General features: G+C 39.2%; 1 protein-coding gene across 1 annotated transcript in view; it reads left to right on the top strand.

The window, feature by feature from the left end:
- lrrc4ca (leucine rich repeat containing 4C, genome duplicate a) overlaps nucleotides 1-8,648 on the top strand; it is a 119,386-nt gene extending 110,738 nt beyond the window's left edge. Inside the window, exon 3 of the mRNA XM_068046899.1 lies at nucleotides 6,164-8,648. Within this exon, the coding sequence (XP_067903000.1) occupies nucleotides 6,214-8,136 (1,923 nt within the window). The 5' untranslated portion in view covers nucleotides 6,164-6,213 and the 3' untranslated portion in view covers nucleotides 8,137-8,648. The remainder of the gene's footprint in view (nucleotides 1-6,163) is intronic.
- The last annotated feature ends 5,934 nt before the right edge of the window (nucleotides 8,649-14,582 follow it).

Raw genomic sequence — 14,582 nt, 5'->3', positions numbered from 1 at the left:
ATCCCACATTGCTGAGCCATTTTCCTCATCTCCTCCATAGACAGTGCTTTTAACTTATCACAAGTTACTTCACCCTGGCTTGGGGAGCTACTAGCTTCAGTTGCAGACATGTTAGTATCTAGCACACACAACCACAAGAAAACCTATATTGAAATCTTTTCTCTTTTTTGTTTGGGAACAATTTGACTTCCCACTTCCAATTTCTCATTTATCTGTGGGTAAAATCCCGGATGAGCCGCCAAATTTCTGTTCTGACCGGGTGGGCAGGAATCTAGGGGTTCCTTCTCAGCCTTTTCCGGTCTTACCTTAACAGGGTTTTATTTTAATCACATCATTTTTTTTAGCTTCCCCTTAGTGAGTCCCTGTTCACTAACTTCCAATTATAAGGCAAAGAAACTCGCCAAACAGGTTTTCTTAGGTTTAAAGAAAAAAGGTTGAACTTTATTAAACTTAAACTCTAATTCAGTTAATGCCTACGGATACGCGATGCGCCCACGCTAGCATGCATACACAATACACACATGCAGATAGAGACAGAAAAGAGCAGGAGAAATAAAGTGGAAACGTTTGAGGCAATATCTGAAGATGGTTTTGGTTACTGTTCTTCAAGCTCACTATAAAGTCTTTGATTGTCGGTAGGTCTTGCTTTTCGTTGGGGTCCAGTATTCATCTTAAACCTTGTTCGATGTAGGAGACTTTTCTCTCTTGAAGTTCATGTGTCCTCAGTGGGTCCAGAGGCTTGTGAGAAAGAGATGGGAGCAGATAGGAGAGGTATTCTCACTCCTGGAGAAAACAGTCTTTTCTAAGTTCAAAAACTCTGTGGCTAGTTCAAAAAACCCTGGACCAGCCAGTTAGTCATGTGACCAGCTGGTTTAACCAGTCCTGGCTTTTGTGGATTGTATCACCTTAGCAGTCTCTGGAATGCTCTTCCTTACACCTTCAGTGTCTGGTGATCAAAATCCATTGGGGTTGAATGTGTCAGGGAAAGGTCCTTTTGTCTCCACAAGCACTGTCTGTTAGTATGCAAATATTCTTTTCAGCTAAGTTTAACAGGCCTTCTTTTCTTCCCAGCAAGTTTAAAATCAATGTTCATATGACAAAATTAATATGTCTCATTCTCTGCAGGTGGGGGTCTGCATGACAATACTATGACTTCATATTGCAATAGTACTAACAGTCGAAAAAGAATTGCTCTAGTCCCTAGAAGCATCATAAATGCTTTGAAAAGAATGGGTTACCAATGTCATGAGACATAGTGGCCATAGCAGTTCCTGACTATGTTTCAGGCAGGTGATGGGACTTTACAGAGTACGTACAGTGATGACTAACAGTGATCCTGTACAAGAAGTAACTTGTCCACGTGTCCTAGGTTAAAACATTTTACAAATTGAATGCTATTTAAGCTTTGTGATTGACAGGAACTGGCTGAGTTCCTCCATACTGACATTCTAGTGGATGATGCTCAGTAATCTGACTTAGATATTTCATAATACAAACTTTACCATCGTTATTGATGCCAACATAGCTAATAAATTCTGCTATTCTGACTCCAACATGGACCTTTCTTTGATTGTGAGTTGGGAGCTGATGAGAATGTGTAATGCCCAAGCTCGGGGGGAAAAAAAGCTAATGTACACCATATAATTCCAAGTGCTGTGAAATGACAGGTTGAGAGTGCATTAAAAATGTAGTTCCTGCAGTGAAAGTTGCTGGATTGACCCTGTTAACTGTCCCCATGTAGGTTTCTTTCTATAACATGTTTCATTTGATAAAATATTTTAGCTCATTCGGGCAGACAAAACTAATTTAAATTTCAGGCAGGTCCCCCTGCTGAAATTAATTTTTTTATCTGACAGTCAGGTGTTCCCCAAGGTAACACATCATTATTAGACTGACAATTCTTTTATGGGCTCTGCCTCACATTTAATAAAAGTCTCAGCATTTGTAAATGATAACTATTCAGTAATGCTTCACAAATGAAAATGATGCAGAAGTTCTAATAACTAGCTGAGTAGTTCAGTAATTTTCATATTTGCACTGTGCAAAAGTCTGCTAAAACTGCAAAAGTCACCACAATATGATTTCCTCTCCACAGTCAAAGATTATATAAAGGCAAGTGTATTTCAACTATTGGTAGTCATAATGCTCATTTTTTAAAATTAGTTCTCAGGACGTGGGTGACACTGGCAATGACATGTTTATTGCCCATCCCTACTTGCCCTGAGAAGGTGCTGTGGGTCTTTCTTCTTGAACCACTGCTTGTGCTGATGGTGCTCCTGCAATTGTGTTATAAAGGGAATTCTAGGATTTTGATACTGATATGGGGTACATTCATTTTAATGGTATCTCTACCTCTCACTCTCTTCTAAATGATATTTTCCCAGTTCTTGTCTCTTCACCAGATGTGTTTAGATGCAGTACATCTGGCTCCTTACTGTTCAGTATATTTGTATTATATTTTGTGTTCGCTTCTGTTTACATTCCTCTGTTTTCCTGTTACACTGTAAGATATTTACTTGAATTCTTTCTCTTGTATTTTTATAATTGGGACTAGCTGCTCCATTCCTTGCTAATGGCTCTGAACTTTATATCAAGGCTCTGCCAATTTTGCAGCTGATGGAATAATTTGAAACACTGTGGTTTTGGTACTTTACTGTAAAGCTTGCAATACTAGACAAATTAAACTACAAAAAAAGCAGACAGTAACAATTGGTAGTGTTTATTTTGAAGGAGTATGTTGAATTTAAGGATAAAGAGCAATATTTTTTATGCCATAACAATTTTCTTCCAAAAAACCAGACTTTAATACCCACTTTACATGAAAATTAAAAATGGACTGTCTGGGCAAACGCAGACTGGAGACAGCTCTATTCCAATTCTGTTTTATAATTCTCTTCAGATTATGTAAACTGAGATTGTACTTGTTGAATATGGAGAATTATGCATATCAGTTCGGAACAAGTCTGTTCAAAGCTTGAACCTTCCATAAAACTGAAGCTGCAGTGAGGTGAGTGCTGTGAAATGCAAGTCAGCAATTTGGTTGCTTTTATTCACGTCACTGCTATGAAACAAGTTGACAACCTAACATAGCCTCCATCAGTGACTAGTCTGTTGCTATTCCAGGCCAAGGAACGTACCTGAATAATGGCAACTTGTGTGAGGTACTGGAGAGCACCCAGCACCTATAGAACTACCTAGAATTTAGAGCACAGAAACAAACCATTCGGCCCAACTGGTCCATCTATTCCTATCTGCATTTCCTTCTATTCCTTTCTTCCTCATGTATTTAAATAGCTTCTCCTTAAAGGCATCTATGCTATTTGACTCAACTCTCCACGTGGTGGCAAGCTCCACATTCTAACTACTCTGGGCGAAGAAGTGACTATCTTGTATTTATTTTCCCTAGTTTTGGACTCCCCACAGGTGTAATAATTTTCTCCATGACTACCTTGTAAAATCATGTCAGCTATGAGTCAAAACCTTCAAAAGAGGTAGGAAGAAAATGGTCAACATTTAAAAAAGAAACAGGAGGACATGGAGTGGCACAATCCAATATAGGTCATATAATATATCAGATTTGGGAATATTTGCTGTTGCAAATGTCTGATATGCTTTTTATTGGATTTGATATTAGACAGTTGTACCATGTGACCAATGAGTTAGAACCCACCATAACAAGCCTTAAAAGCAAATTTACAGTTCTGGCTTCATTCAGCTTCAGATTTTTTTAGCGTGCTTGCTGCTAGAATAGTTAATCAGAAAAGCACCCAGCTGTAGTGTCGCAGTTAAGAGTTAGGGCACACACAGTTCCAAACACTGAAGGGAGAAAGGGAATGTGTAGTGAAGTGAAACAAGACCTGGAATTGTTTCATAGAATTCTGCCAACTGGGTCAGATGGACCATAAGACAATTGTGTTTCAGAGATAGAAAAGAATAAATCAATCATTCCATGTAAAACTTGCCAGTTATATTTTTCTAAGCTTTTAGCTCAATAATTTAGGATGCAAAGTTACAAAATAACAATATTTTACCCTGTTTGTTAGCAATTATCGTAAAATAAATATAAAGATCTTGACAAATATCTGCTTTAAGGCTTCCATTGCTCTGCTTCCAGTCTAACGTGCATAGTGCAATTCATAGCCAGGAAGACACCTGTTAAGTTGCTTGGCAATAAATTGCACTCTCGTCATTGATGTATTAAATGTTTTAAGTGTGCCGATGGGAGTGCACATTTTCTTGAAACATTAAAAAGGACTCTACTCAAATTTATAAAGTTTCCAGGTGGTCTCTGAACATTTTAAACCAGCTTGATACTGCATACATTGTCAAGCCAAAGTGGTGTGTGAGATAACCTTCCTCAGGTGATCTCTCTGTTCCAGAGTCAGAGCAAGACTTAGACAAGATAAGAGTTAGACTGTCACTTTAGTGTCTCTGTGAAACAGAAACTACTTTGCAAAAATGCAAATGTTAACAGTACCACTGTATACTTATATCCAATTACTTGTGCTTGCTTAAGGTTGAATTATGAATAACTTCACTTAAATTCATATCCACTTCAAAAGAAATTATTTGTTGTGAAACTTTCTTCAGTGCATAACTCAAACTTTTGGATTTTTTTTCTCCTGAAGTAAAACATTTTGAAATCATTGTACAAATTATATCCAATTAAGTCCTTTAAAATATAGTGATCATAAAGTTTACATTAATTTTATTAAAAGCCGAAACAGTATTGTATGCTAAATCTTAACCACTTAGCCTGGAAATTAAACTGTGCAATGTTATCATACACATTGGGAGAATTTTAACCAAAAGGAAAGTGGGTTTGGGTCAAGTTGGGGGAGGGGGTTAAAGTCTTAAGAAATCGAATCCTAACCCAAACCCACCTCCAACCCACTCACTTCTGGCTTTAACTAATCAGGAAGGTGGACATGCATCAACCCCCTACCAAAGAGGCGGGTTGGCACTTTAAATATGGAGGTGAGCCTCATTGTCATTCAATTTTTCGAATTTAACTGTGGCAACTACATCCAGGCGAGGACTTGGTGGATCCAGGAGGTGGGTGCCTTTACAATTAGTGCCTGGGTTCAGGAGGTGTACCTACCAAAGTAAGCCTGTGGTAGCACCCCGCCTCTTGACCTTCCTCCTGAGGCCTCCAATTCCGCCCCACCCCCCCACCCAGGACTCTGACTTCCATCACAGGCTTCTGACTTCGCCCCACACCTATGATTTCTGCCTACCCCACTCCCCACTCCCCCACCCCCCATCGCAACCTGCTGAGGATTCTCAACCCTCCCACCAGCCTCTGATAGCTGAGGCCTTCAACTTCGCCCTCCCATGAGGTTTCCAATGCTGCCAGTCCTTTGAACTCGCTCCCGATTTCCACCGTGCCCCGGACCTGCAATTGGCCATGCCCCCTCCCCTCAGACCCTAGGATGAACCCCTTGCCCCTTCTCCTTACACCACCCCTCCCCACCTGGTCCTGCAGCCTTCACCAACTGGTTGCCTGTCCGACTGGAAGCCAAGCATATCAATCAGAGTGAGGTAAGTAAATATCCAGGCCATTGGATCAGATTTCTTTATGTGCTATCCTCACAAAGGCATCTATTTGCAATGGGTTAATGTCTCTTTTAAAATGGTAGTGAAATTTTAATACAAATATAGAATGTGTTGTGCAATTATTTTGCCGTGTTATTTCCAATCTTAATTATTATTTAATTGCAGTGTGAAAGTTTGAACATAGCCAATATTCCTTGAAATGGTATGATTGTAAACTTTATATTATTGAAACTCCTATGAGCTTGTCAGAAAAGAAAAATGTTAGGGGTAATTTCTGAGCCTTCTGGGGGTGAGCCTTGCCTGCTGGGAGTGAGTATTACACTGGTCATGTTTTTGAAACTGAGATATAAAATGAAAGAATAGATACAACATTTTGTATTTTTGGCGGTTTTGAAACACTGTGCATCTATGGAAGTATAGTGTGATTCAAATGTCAGTTGGAGCTGGTTTTAAGGCAGCTTAAGGCAATGAGAAATAATGCAGGCATATTGTGAAAGCACTGAGCAGGGAAAGCATTGAAGGGGAAAAGCATCATGAGATAAGATTACAAAATGATTTAGTGATATGCTGATTCTGAGTACTAATTCTTTTTTTCCTTTTTCTTCAGATTACAATAATAAATTGAACTCAAGAAAACAAACATCCAATAAATTATGAATGTTGAACAAGATGACATTGCATCCACAGCAGATGATGATAGGTCCCAAGTTTAACAGGGCCATACTCGACCCGTTATTTGTGCTGCTGTTGGCTCTACAACTTCTCGTGGTGGCCGGTTTGGTCAGAGCTCAGACCTGCCCTTCTGTGTGCTCCTGTAGTAACCAGTTTAGCAAAGTGATCTGTACACGACGAAACTTGAGGGAAGTGCCAGATAGCATCTCCATCAACACGCGCTACCTGAACCTGCAAGAAAACGGGATCCAAGTCATCAAAGCTGACAGCTTCAAGCATTTAAGGCATCTAGAGATTCTACAGTTAAGCAAGAACCACATCCGACAGATTGAGGTTGGGGCCTTCAATGGACTGACAAATCTCAACACCCTGGAGCTGTTTGACAACCGTCTTTCCACCATTCCTAGTGGAGCTTTTGAGTACCTCTCCAAACTGAAAGAACTGTGGTTGAGGAATAATCCAATTGAAAGCATACCATCGTATGCTTTCAATCGAGTTCCTTCTCTTAGGAGATTGGATTTAGGTGAACTAAAAAGACTTGAATACATCTCTGATAGAGCCTTTGAAGGTCTGTCAAATTTAAGGTATTTGAATCTCGGTATGTGTAATCTTCGGGAAATCCCAAACCTCACACCCCTGACAAAATTGGAGGAACTGGAACTATCAGGGAATCGGCTTTCTCTAATCCGACCGGGCTCCTTTCAGGGTTTGACTAACCTACAGAAACTGTGGATGATGCATGCTCAGATCCAGGTGATTGAGAGGAATGCCTTTGATGACCTTCAGTCACTAATAGAGCTTAACTTGGCGCACAATAACCTGACTTTGCTTCCTCATGACCTCTTCACCCCCCTTCACCACCTTGAGCGGGTCCACTTGCATCACAACCCATGGAACTGCAATTGTGACATCTTGTGGCTGAGCTGGTGGCTGAAGGAGATTGTGCCCTCCAACACAACATGTTGTGCTCGTTGTCATGCACCCCCTAGTTTAAAAGGGAGTTATATTGGAGAACTGGACCAGAACAAATTCAACTGCTATGCTCCAGTAATTGTAGAGGCTCCTACAGACCTTAATCTGACTGAGGGAATGGCTGCAGAATTAAAATGTCGAGCATCAACCTCCATGACCTCGGTGAGTTGGATTACTCCAAATGGCACAATAATGACACATGGAGCATACAAAGTTCGGATTTCTGTACTTAATGATGGCACGTTAAATTTTACCAATGTGACTGCCCAGGACACAGGGTTATATACGTGTTTGGTGAGTAATTCTGCAGGGAATACGACAGCTTCAGCTACACTAAATGTGACTGCTACAGAAAACAGCACCTTCACTTATTTCACAACTGTCACAGTGGAGACAATGGAACCATCTGTACAGGTACACACGACGGATGATAAATTTAGACCTACACCTTTCAGCGAATGGGATACCACATTTGTGACGACATCCTTGACTCCTCGGAGCACAAAGTCAACGGAAAAAACAGTCACAGTTGCTATTACTGATGCTGGAGGAAATCTCATGCCTGGCCTAGATGAGGTGATGAAAACCACCAAGATCATTATTGGTTGCTTTGTAGCTATCACACTGATGGCAGCAGTGATGTTAATCATTTTTTACAAAATGCGCAAGCAGCATCACCACCAGAATCACCATGCTCCCACCAGGACCATCGAGATCATCAATGTAGATGATGACATCGCAGGAAGTACTGCCGTGGAGAGTCACCTGACCATGCCCGCTATAGAGCATGAGCATATGAACCACTATAACTCTTATAAAGCTCCGTTCAACCACACCACCACAGTAAACACAATAAACTCACTACACAGCTCTGTGCATGAACCATTATTGATGCGAGTGAACTCTAAGGACAATGTACAAGAGACACAAATATGAGTGGGGGAACACACAAATTTACAAATGACAGACAGGACAAGGCTGATTCTACTGTTTAAAAGAAGTGTCTTTAAAGAGGTTTATTTATTAAAAAATAATTCTATTGTGATCTAAAATAGAGACAATTATGTGTATTCTAAACACTGATTTGACATACAATGCTGCGCCCATTAAGTTAGTCATCACCATGTTTTTCATAGGAGATTTTGATTCTCTAAGGGATTGTTCAGATATTTTGTAAGAATTATGTTTCACATGGGGTTTTTATGGTGAATTCTAGTGGTGAGATTCAGTCTGTTCTGTCTCTTTCTGTTACTTCATGGGCTCTTACAACTGGTAATGACAGGGAATGCAGTATTAGAGGTAGATTTATATTAAATCTTTTATTTTCCATGTATCATCTTGTTCTATATTTACAAACAGAATCATTCTGTGAAGATTGCTTGTAAAAAAAACAAAAAAATCCACATACCCATGATCTTTTAAACAATTCTAGATCCAGAATTTGTAGCTCAAATACTAAATAAGATTATAAATAAACTATTGTTGGTTTTCAGTACCTTCAAATATCTAAATTAATGATTCTGAAGTCAGAGTTCAAAAATGTATTTGCAGTATTCTGTAATGTATTAACCTAACTCTAAGGGAACCAGCAATTTGGATTTGTATAGTTCAAATCTAATTTAATCCATAAAATAGCTGGATTATCTTTTTCGTTTCATCAGGTTAACATGCCACAAGGTTACGGAGATATGACCAATGCTCATTCTAGAAATAAGAGATGCTTTGGAAAAGAATGTTGTGAGAACAATTGTAATTTCCTCTTAATACCTACCCGGTGTTTAATCCTGGGTACTCAACACAACATTGCTGTCAAATTCTCTGACAGAGCTCTCAGCAGGTCAAACAGGACCTATGTGAACTTGGCATACATAAACGAGTTTACTTCACATTAAAAATTATTCCATTGAAGATTCAGTGAGATGAGCAAACTACTCATGCTGTCACAACTGGATGAGAAGATTGTGCATGCAACCTTGCTATCAAGGGTTAGGATCATACCTAATGCTGCTGTTATTTATTAATAGTGTTGAGAAGCAGCATGCTATTTGAAACACTGAGGTTTGGTGGCAATCTTAACCTTTCTATCTATCCTGATGGACTTCATAAGGTCAGTTGTTTTAATCTATATTAGCCCATTTTTCCAAGAAAATCTCTGGAGTCTATTGTGTTTTTCAGAGTTTATTGGGCATTCTTAGATGAATATTAATAATTACTTGGGAACATCATCACCTCCAATTTCTCCTCCGAGCCATATACCACCCTGACTTGGACATATGTTGCATCGATTCATTGCAATTGGATTAATATCCTAAATTCCCTACCTCAAAGCATCGTGGGAGCTATCATGAGAAGGTCTGTAGCAGTTCAAGAAGGTGATCCACCTCCAGCACCACCTCTACCACCACCACCACCTCAGGAGAACTAGGGATGGGTGCATCCTGCAAACAAAATAATGAGAAAGAAATTCATTTAATCACATTTATGGCCCATAAGTAATGTCCACTGACTTCATCGGGGCATTGGAGATTATTAAGTGAACCTGTTGTAGTTTGTGCAACAAATATAATTTAAGGACAATGTGTTATCTTGGCTAGTTGATATAAAATGAAGGTAATCAACTTTCTATTTTCCCCAATTTTCATTGTTGAGGTAAATGTAATATATGGAGTGCAAGAATGAGTTGGCAGACAATCAGACCTAAGAATTTTCTCTCACCAGCCTCTCCATGAAAGAACAGGAAAGCCATTATAATGTAAATGGACGATAGCTGTTCCAAAGAATAGTCGTACAGTCAGGATACCTCAGAATCTCTAAATTACACCATCAAACAAAGAGACTTTTGGCTTTTTCAAGGTACTAAAAGCAATTTCCTTGGTAACAGGAATGAGAGGTGTCAGTGAAGACTATTTTAATTCTGTTGCTTTCCGTAGAAAAAAGAAAGTCTGTCGTTAATGTAATAAAATTACAGCATTGTCTCTGAAGGATGCAGTTACATATACTTTTACTGCAACTAGCTTTGCATTAACATTTAGAGTTCCTTTTTTTAAAGGATTCATCTTGTTTCTGAGAGATATCCCATCAAGAAATGTTACAGCACATTAACAAATCACTTGGTATTGTATCCAGTTAAGCTCCATGCACAGTGATTCAATTGTATTTCTTTTGGTGTCAGTGTCCCCATGTGCATCCTGATATTTTTGATATCTTGGTAAGGGCATTGGTGAGACTGCACCTAGAGTACTGCATACAGTTTTGGTCTCCTTATTTAAGGAAGGATATACTTGCATTGGAAGCAGTTCAGACAAGGTTCTCTAGGCTGATTCTGGGGATGAAGGAAAGATTGAACAGGTTGGACCTATACTCATTTGAGTTTAGAAGAATGATAGGTGATCTTATTGAAACATATAAGATTCTGAGGGGCTTGACAGGGTAGATGTTGAGACGATGTTTCACCTCATGGGGGAATTAAGAACTGGCGGCACAATTTCAAAATATGTGGTCTTCTCTTAAGATGGAGATGAGGAGGAATTTCTTCTCTCAGAGGGTCATTAATCTTTGGAATTCTCTACCCTAGAGAGCAGTGGAGGCTGGGTCACTGAATAAATTCAAGGCTGAGTTAGTTTTGATCTAAAAGGGAGTCAAGGATTATGAGCGGCAGGCAGGAAAGTGGAGTTAAGGCCACATCAGATCAGCAATGATCTTATTGAATGGTGAATCAGGCTCGAGGGGCCAAATGGCTTACTCTTGCCCTTTTTTTTGTGATCTTATGATCTTATGTTTTGATATTGGAGAGGTGTGGAACCACTATGGTTTCATTCTTTTTGCATAGCTCCAACTTGTGAGGAAGTTCCAAAAGGTTACAGAGTGCTAGCTGGGGTCATTTTTGAACATATATTTGAAATTAAATTATGTTGGTTCTTTTGGTTTTGCAGGCAGGCCTTATGAATATTGTTTAGCATTTGATTTTAATATTTGAACTTGTTCGGCTACTTTAAGAACCAGGGCACATTGCAGGTCTAACTTGAAAAACATGGGGAAGGCAAAGGTCAGTGTTGTGTATATTAAGACACAGTAGGTGCATGTAGTTTGAATTAATAGGGAACAAGCTCAAGGTCAAGTATAGAGGAAACTCACATCCTGGTAGAGTCCCTTTAGAGAAACAAGAGAAGGATAATAATACTAACTAAAGCTGAGAGTTTGGCTTTATATTCCCTGAAATCTGACACTTGCATCCCTATAAATTGTTACTTATGACATGGAACTAGCAAGAAAATAGAAAGTATAGAATTCTGGCTGGTTTTCTTTCATGAAAATAAATCTTTTCAGACGCAATTGAAAGTAGATGGCTCAGAAACTCAGAGGTACGACTTGAACATTCAAGTGAAGAGGGAAACATTAAAAAAGAGACTCGAAGAACCGTGTGCCTCATGTTTGTCCAGTGGCATCTGCTCAAGCAACATATTGTCAGTATTTGGTACAATTTATATTACTGAGGCATGTGAAATCTAGTACAAAAACATAACCAAGCAACATCTCCATGGTAACAGTGCCCTTCAAAAATTATATTTACAGACATTACAGTAGATTATTAAAAGATGTAGGTGAACACCACAAACTAAACAATGTGATCTTTTAATGCTGAGAATTCAGGCTGCATAAATGTTATCAAATATAAACATAAACAGTTGAATGAAGGGCTGAGAGGGAGTGCTCAGAACATATTGCTCTGGAACACTAATTGAATAAAAGTGGTAACAGTAACAAGTATGTTTATAAGGTGTTAAAGCACACCATTGTGGATTGTCTTTAAAAAACAGAACATTTTACTGAAGCGGCTTTGGCAAAGATGATATCTGACATGTATAATAAAGGAACTGATTTCTACTGTTTTTAAAAAATATATATATTCCTGTGATCATGTTACCTTGAATCAGGATTTTCTAATTCATGAACTTTGGATGTTATCTATTATAAATCAGCTTTTTCTGTATCGTTGACAATTTTGAACAGCCATAATTCTGTCAGGTTTTGAGTTCAGAAGTGTGGCTTTCTGCTGATCAGTAAGTTGGAGTATGGCTCATTGTTAGCCTCACCAACTCTATGGTGAAAGTACTCAAGTAATCTCAGAGTCTCATCGTGTCACTATTTGGTACTATCAGAAAAATTGCCAGGAAATTACTATCTGTGTGTAACTGAACTGTACAATTATGGTCATGAATTTTCTTTAGTGTTAATTGAGAGAGTTCAGTGTTTACTTTGGCTTCTCCCATTTGCCACAACACAGATTTCCCTGAATAAAGTACTTAAATTGGGGCCAAAAGCTTGAGGTTTTCAAACCCTTCCTGTTTTTGCAAGGAAAAGAAATATTGATGTTTGATGATGCTTTAATAATTAAAATTTTCTTCTCCACCAAGGAAACCAGATCAATCATGGAGGGCATTTTGGTGTGTGTATGCAGTGATAAATTGAGCCAATTCAGATTTGAGCCTTGAACAAGTTCTGACTAATTTTATTTAGAGAGTTGGTTCCAATATTCAATTAAAACAATGATAGGATAGCTGTGTAATACGGAAATGGATGTATGTTTCAGGAGTTTGCTCTGAAGTTCAGCAAACAAAAGAAAATGCAGGTAAGTCTCCTCAGTGAAAAATAAAGCTTGCAGTTGCTAGAAGAAGTCTTCTATGTTGCAGTGGAATCATCATGAACATTTGAGGTTAGTTAAGTTTAAAGTTGCCTTTAACATATAATAGTTTTGAGAATTTAAGATACCAGTGTTCAGTTTTAAGTGCTAATAAAGTATTTGCCAATGGTCAGCCTTGCTCTCTTGTGCTTCAAAAGAGAAGTAAAAAAAGGCTAGCAAAAAGTGAGAAGACTGATTTTATGCTGATGAAAGCCTTTTTACAGCTGACTAATGATGAACTTGTTCAGTATTTTACAGTTAAAGCCAAATGAAAGATATCTTATGTCTAGAGTTAGTTGCCTGAAATTTCTGCAGGGGTTCTCCGCCGACCTCTCCGGGACAGTTCACCATTTGCCACACACTAGCAATGGTAGTGAAAGTCACCGCTACTCTTATGACGGAATGGTAAAAATGGATATGTTTCACTTCCCATTATGGATACCTTGAAGAGCAAGTGAGTACAAAAATAAAAGTTGCTTTATATCACTGCTTTGAATTGCCAGCTGAGGTCAATTACAGGACAATGATGTAATAACATGAAGATGACCTGTGGATTTTGTTGTACATAAAACAATGTGAAGCTCAACACAAACTGAACAGTCCAACCAACTTGTGCTGATCAGTACAAACAGCAGAGAAAACAGATTTCATGCAACTGGGGCTCATATATCCACATGATTACTGAAGTGATCACTAAAAGCAAATTCCACAGCATATACACTATTATGCACTCATGCATAACATATTGTGCTAATCATGTAGGTCATGAATATGGTACCAGTAGATCTGCACTCCCATCCAATATCCTTTTATGATCCCCAAATCTTCCAGGTTCCCTCCCAAACAATTCAGTGAAAGCTTCTCCACATGGAGTGAGCTGTTTAATGTCATAGGCTTCATCACCTGTTACTTGGCATGAATACTGTAATTTACACAATCCTGCTGTTCATCTTTCTAATCTGTTGCTAGCTACATCTTTGCTAAGTTTTCGTTGTGTCAGTATAGTAGTCTTTACATATATCTTTAATTACTACTTTCCACAGGAATTGCAATAGAGGCACTACTGGAGTTTAACCAGCTGCAAAGCACTGATGCGCATCTCTGATAAAATTAGGTATTCTTATCTTGTTTTGGATGATAACTGTTCTTTAAAATCCAGTTAGAGTGCATAAGCTGTTTAAAACACACGACAATTCAGATTCAGGGGGCTGAATTTTACGAGCATGCCCCGCGCTCGGATCTTGGCGGCGCGCCTGTGCGGATGCGCCGTCGCTGAAGCCCCGCAATATTAAGTGTGGGTGCTCATTTGAATGGAGGAGGTGGAACAGCCACCCCCGATGACGTAGAGGGGGAAGCTGAACAGTCACTGACAATGGAGTCCGGCGCCACTGCACAGGCGCGGTGCCATTTTTAAAGGGCTTCAAGCCCTCAGGATAAATTTTACTTTTTAAAGTGATATTGTGGTGCATTGTATATCAAAAATTAAATAAATCCTGGAGGCCTTTTCCCCCTGCCCCCCCCCCCCAATATTTGTTTTCGGGACAATAGCAACAAAATGAAGTTTATTCCCAATATGAACATTCCCCCTCAACCTCTTAACATTGCCCTTCAACCCCGTCCCACCATCCCCACAGCCAACTAGAAGTATTTTTCCCACTTCCCGCCCCCCCCCCCCCCCCCACCCTGATAATTTTAGTCCTCA

Source organism: Heterodontus francisci, chromosome 14 (assembly GCF_036365525.1).
Source record: "Heterodontus francisci isolate sHetFra1 chromosome 14, sHetFra1.hap1, whole genome shotgun sequence".
Classification (NCBI taxonomy): Eukaryota; Metazoa; Chordata; class Chondrichthyes; order Heterodontiformes; family Heterodontidae; genus Heterodontus; species Heterodontus francisci.
Note: the sequence above shows the minus strand (reverse complement) of the source record. Positions and strands in the feature narration are given on the sequence as shown.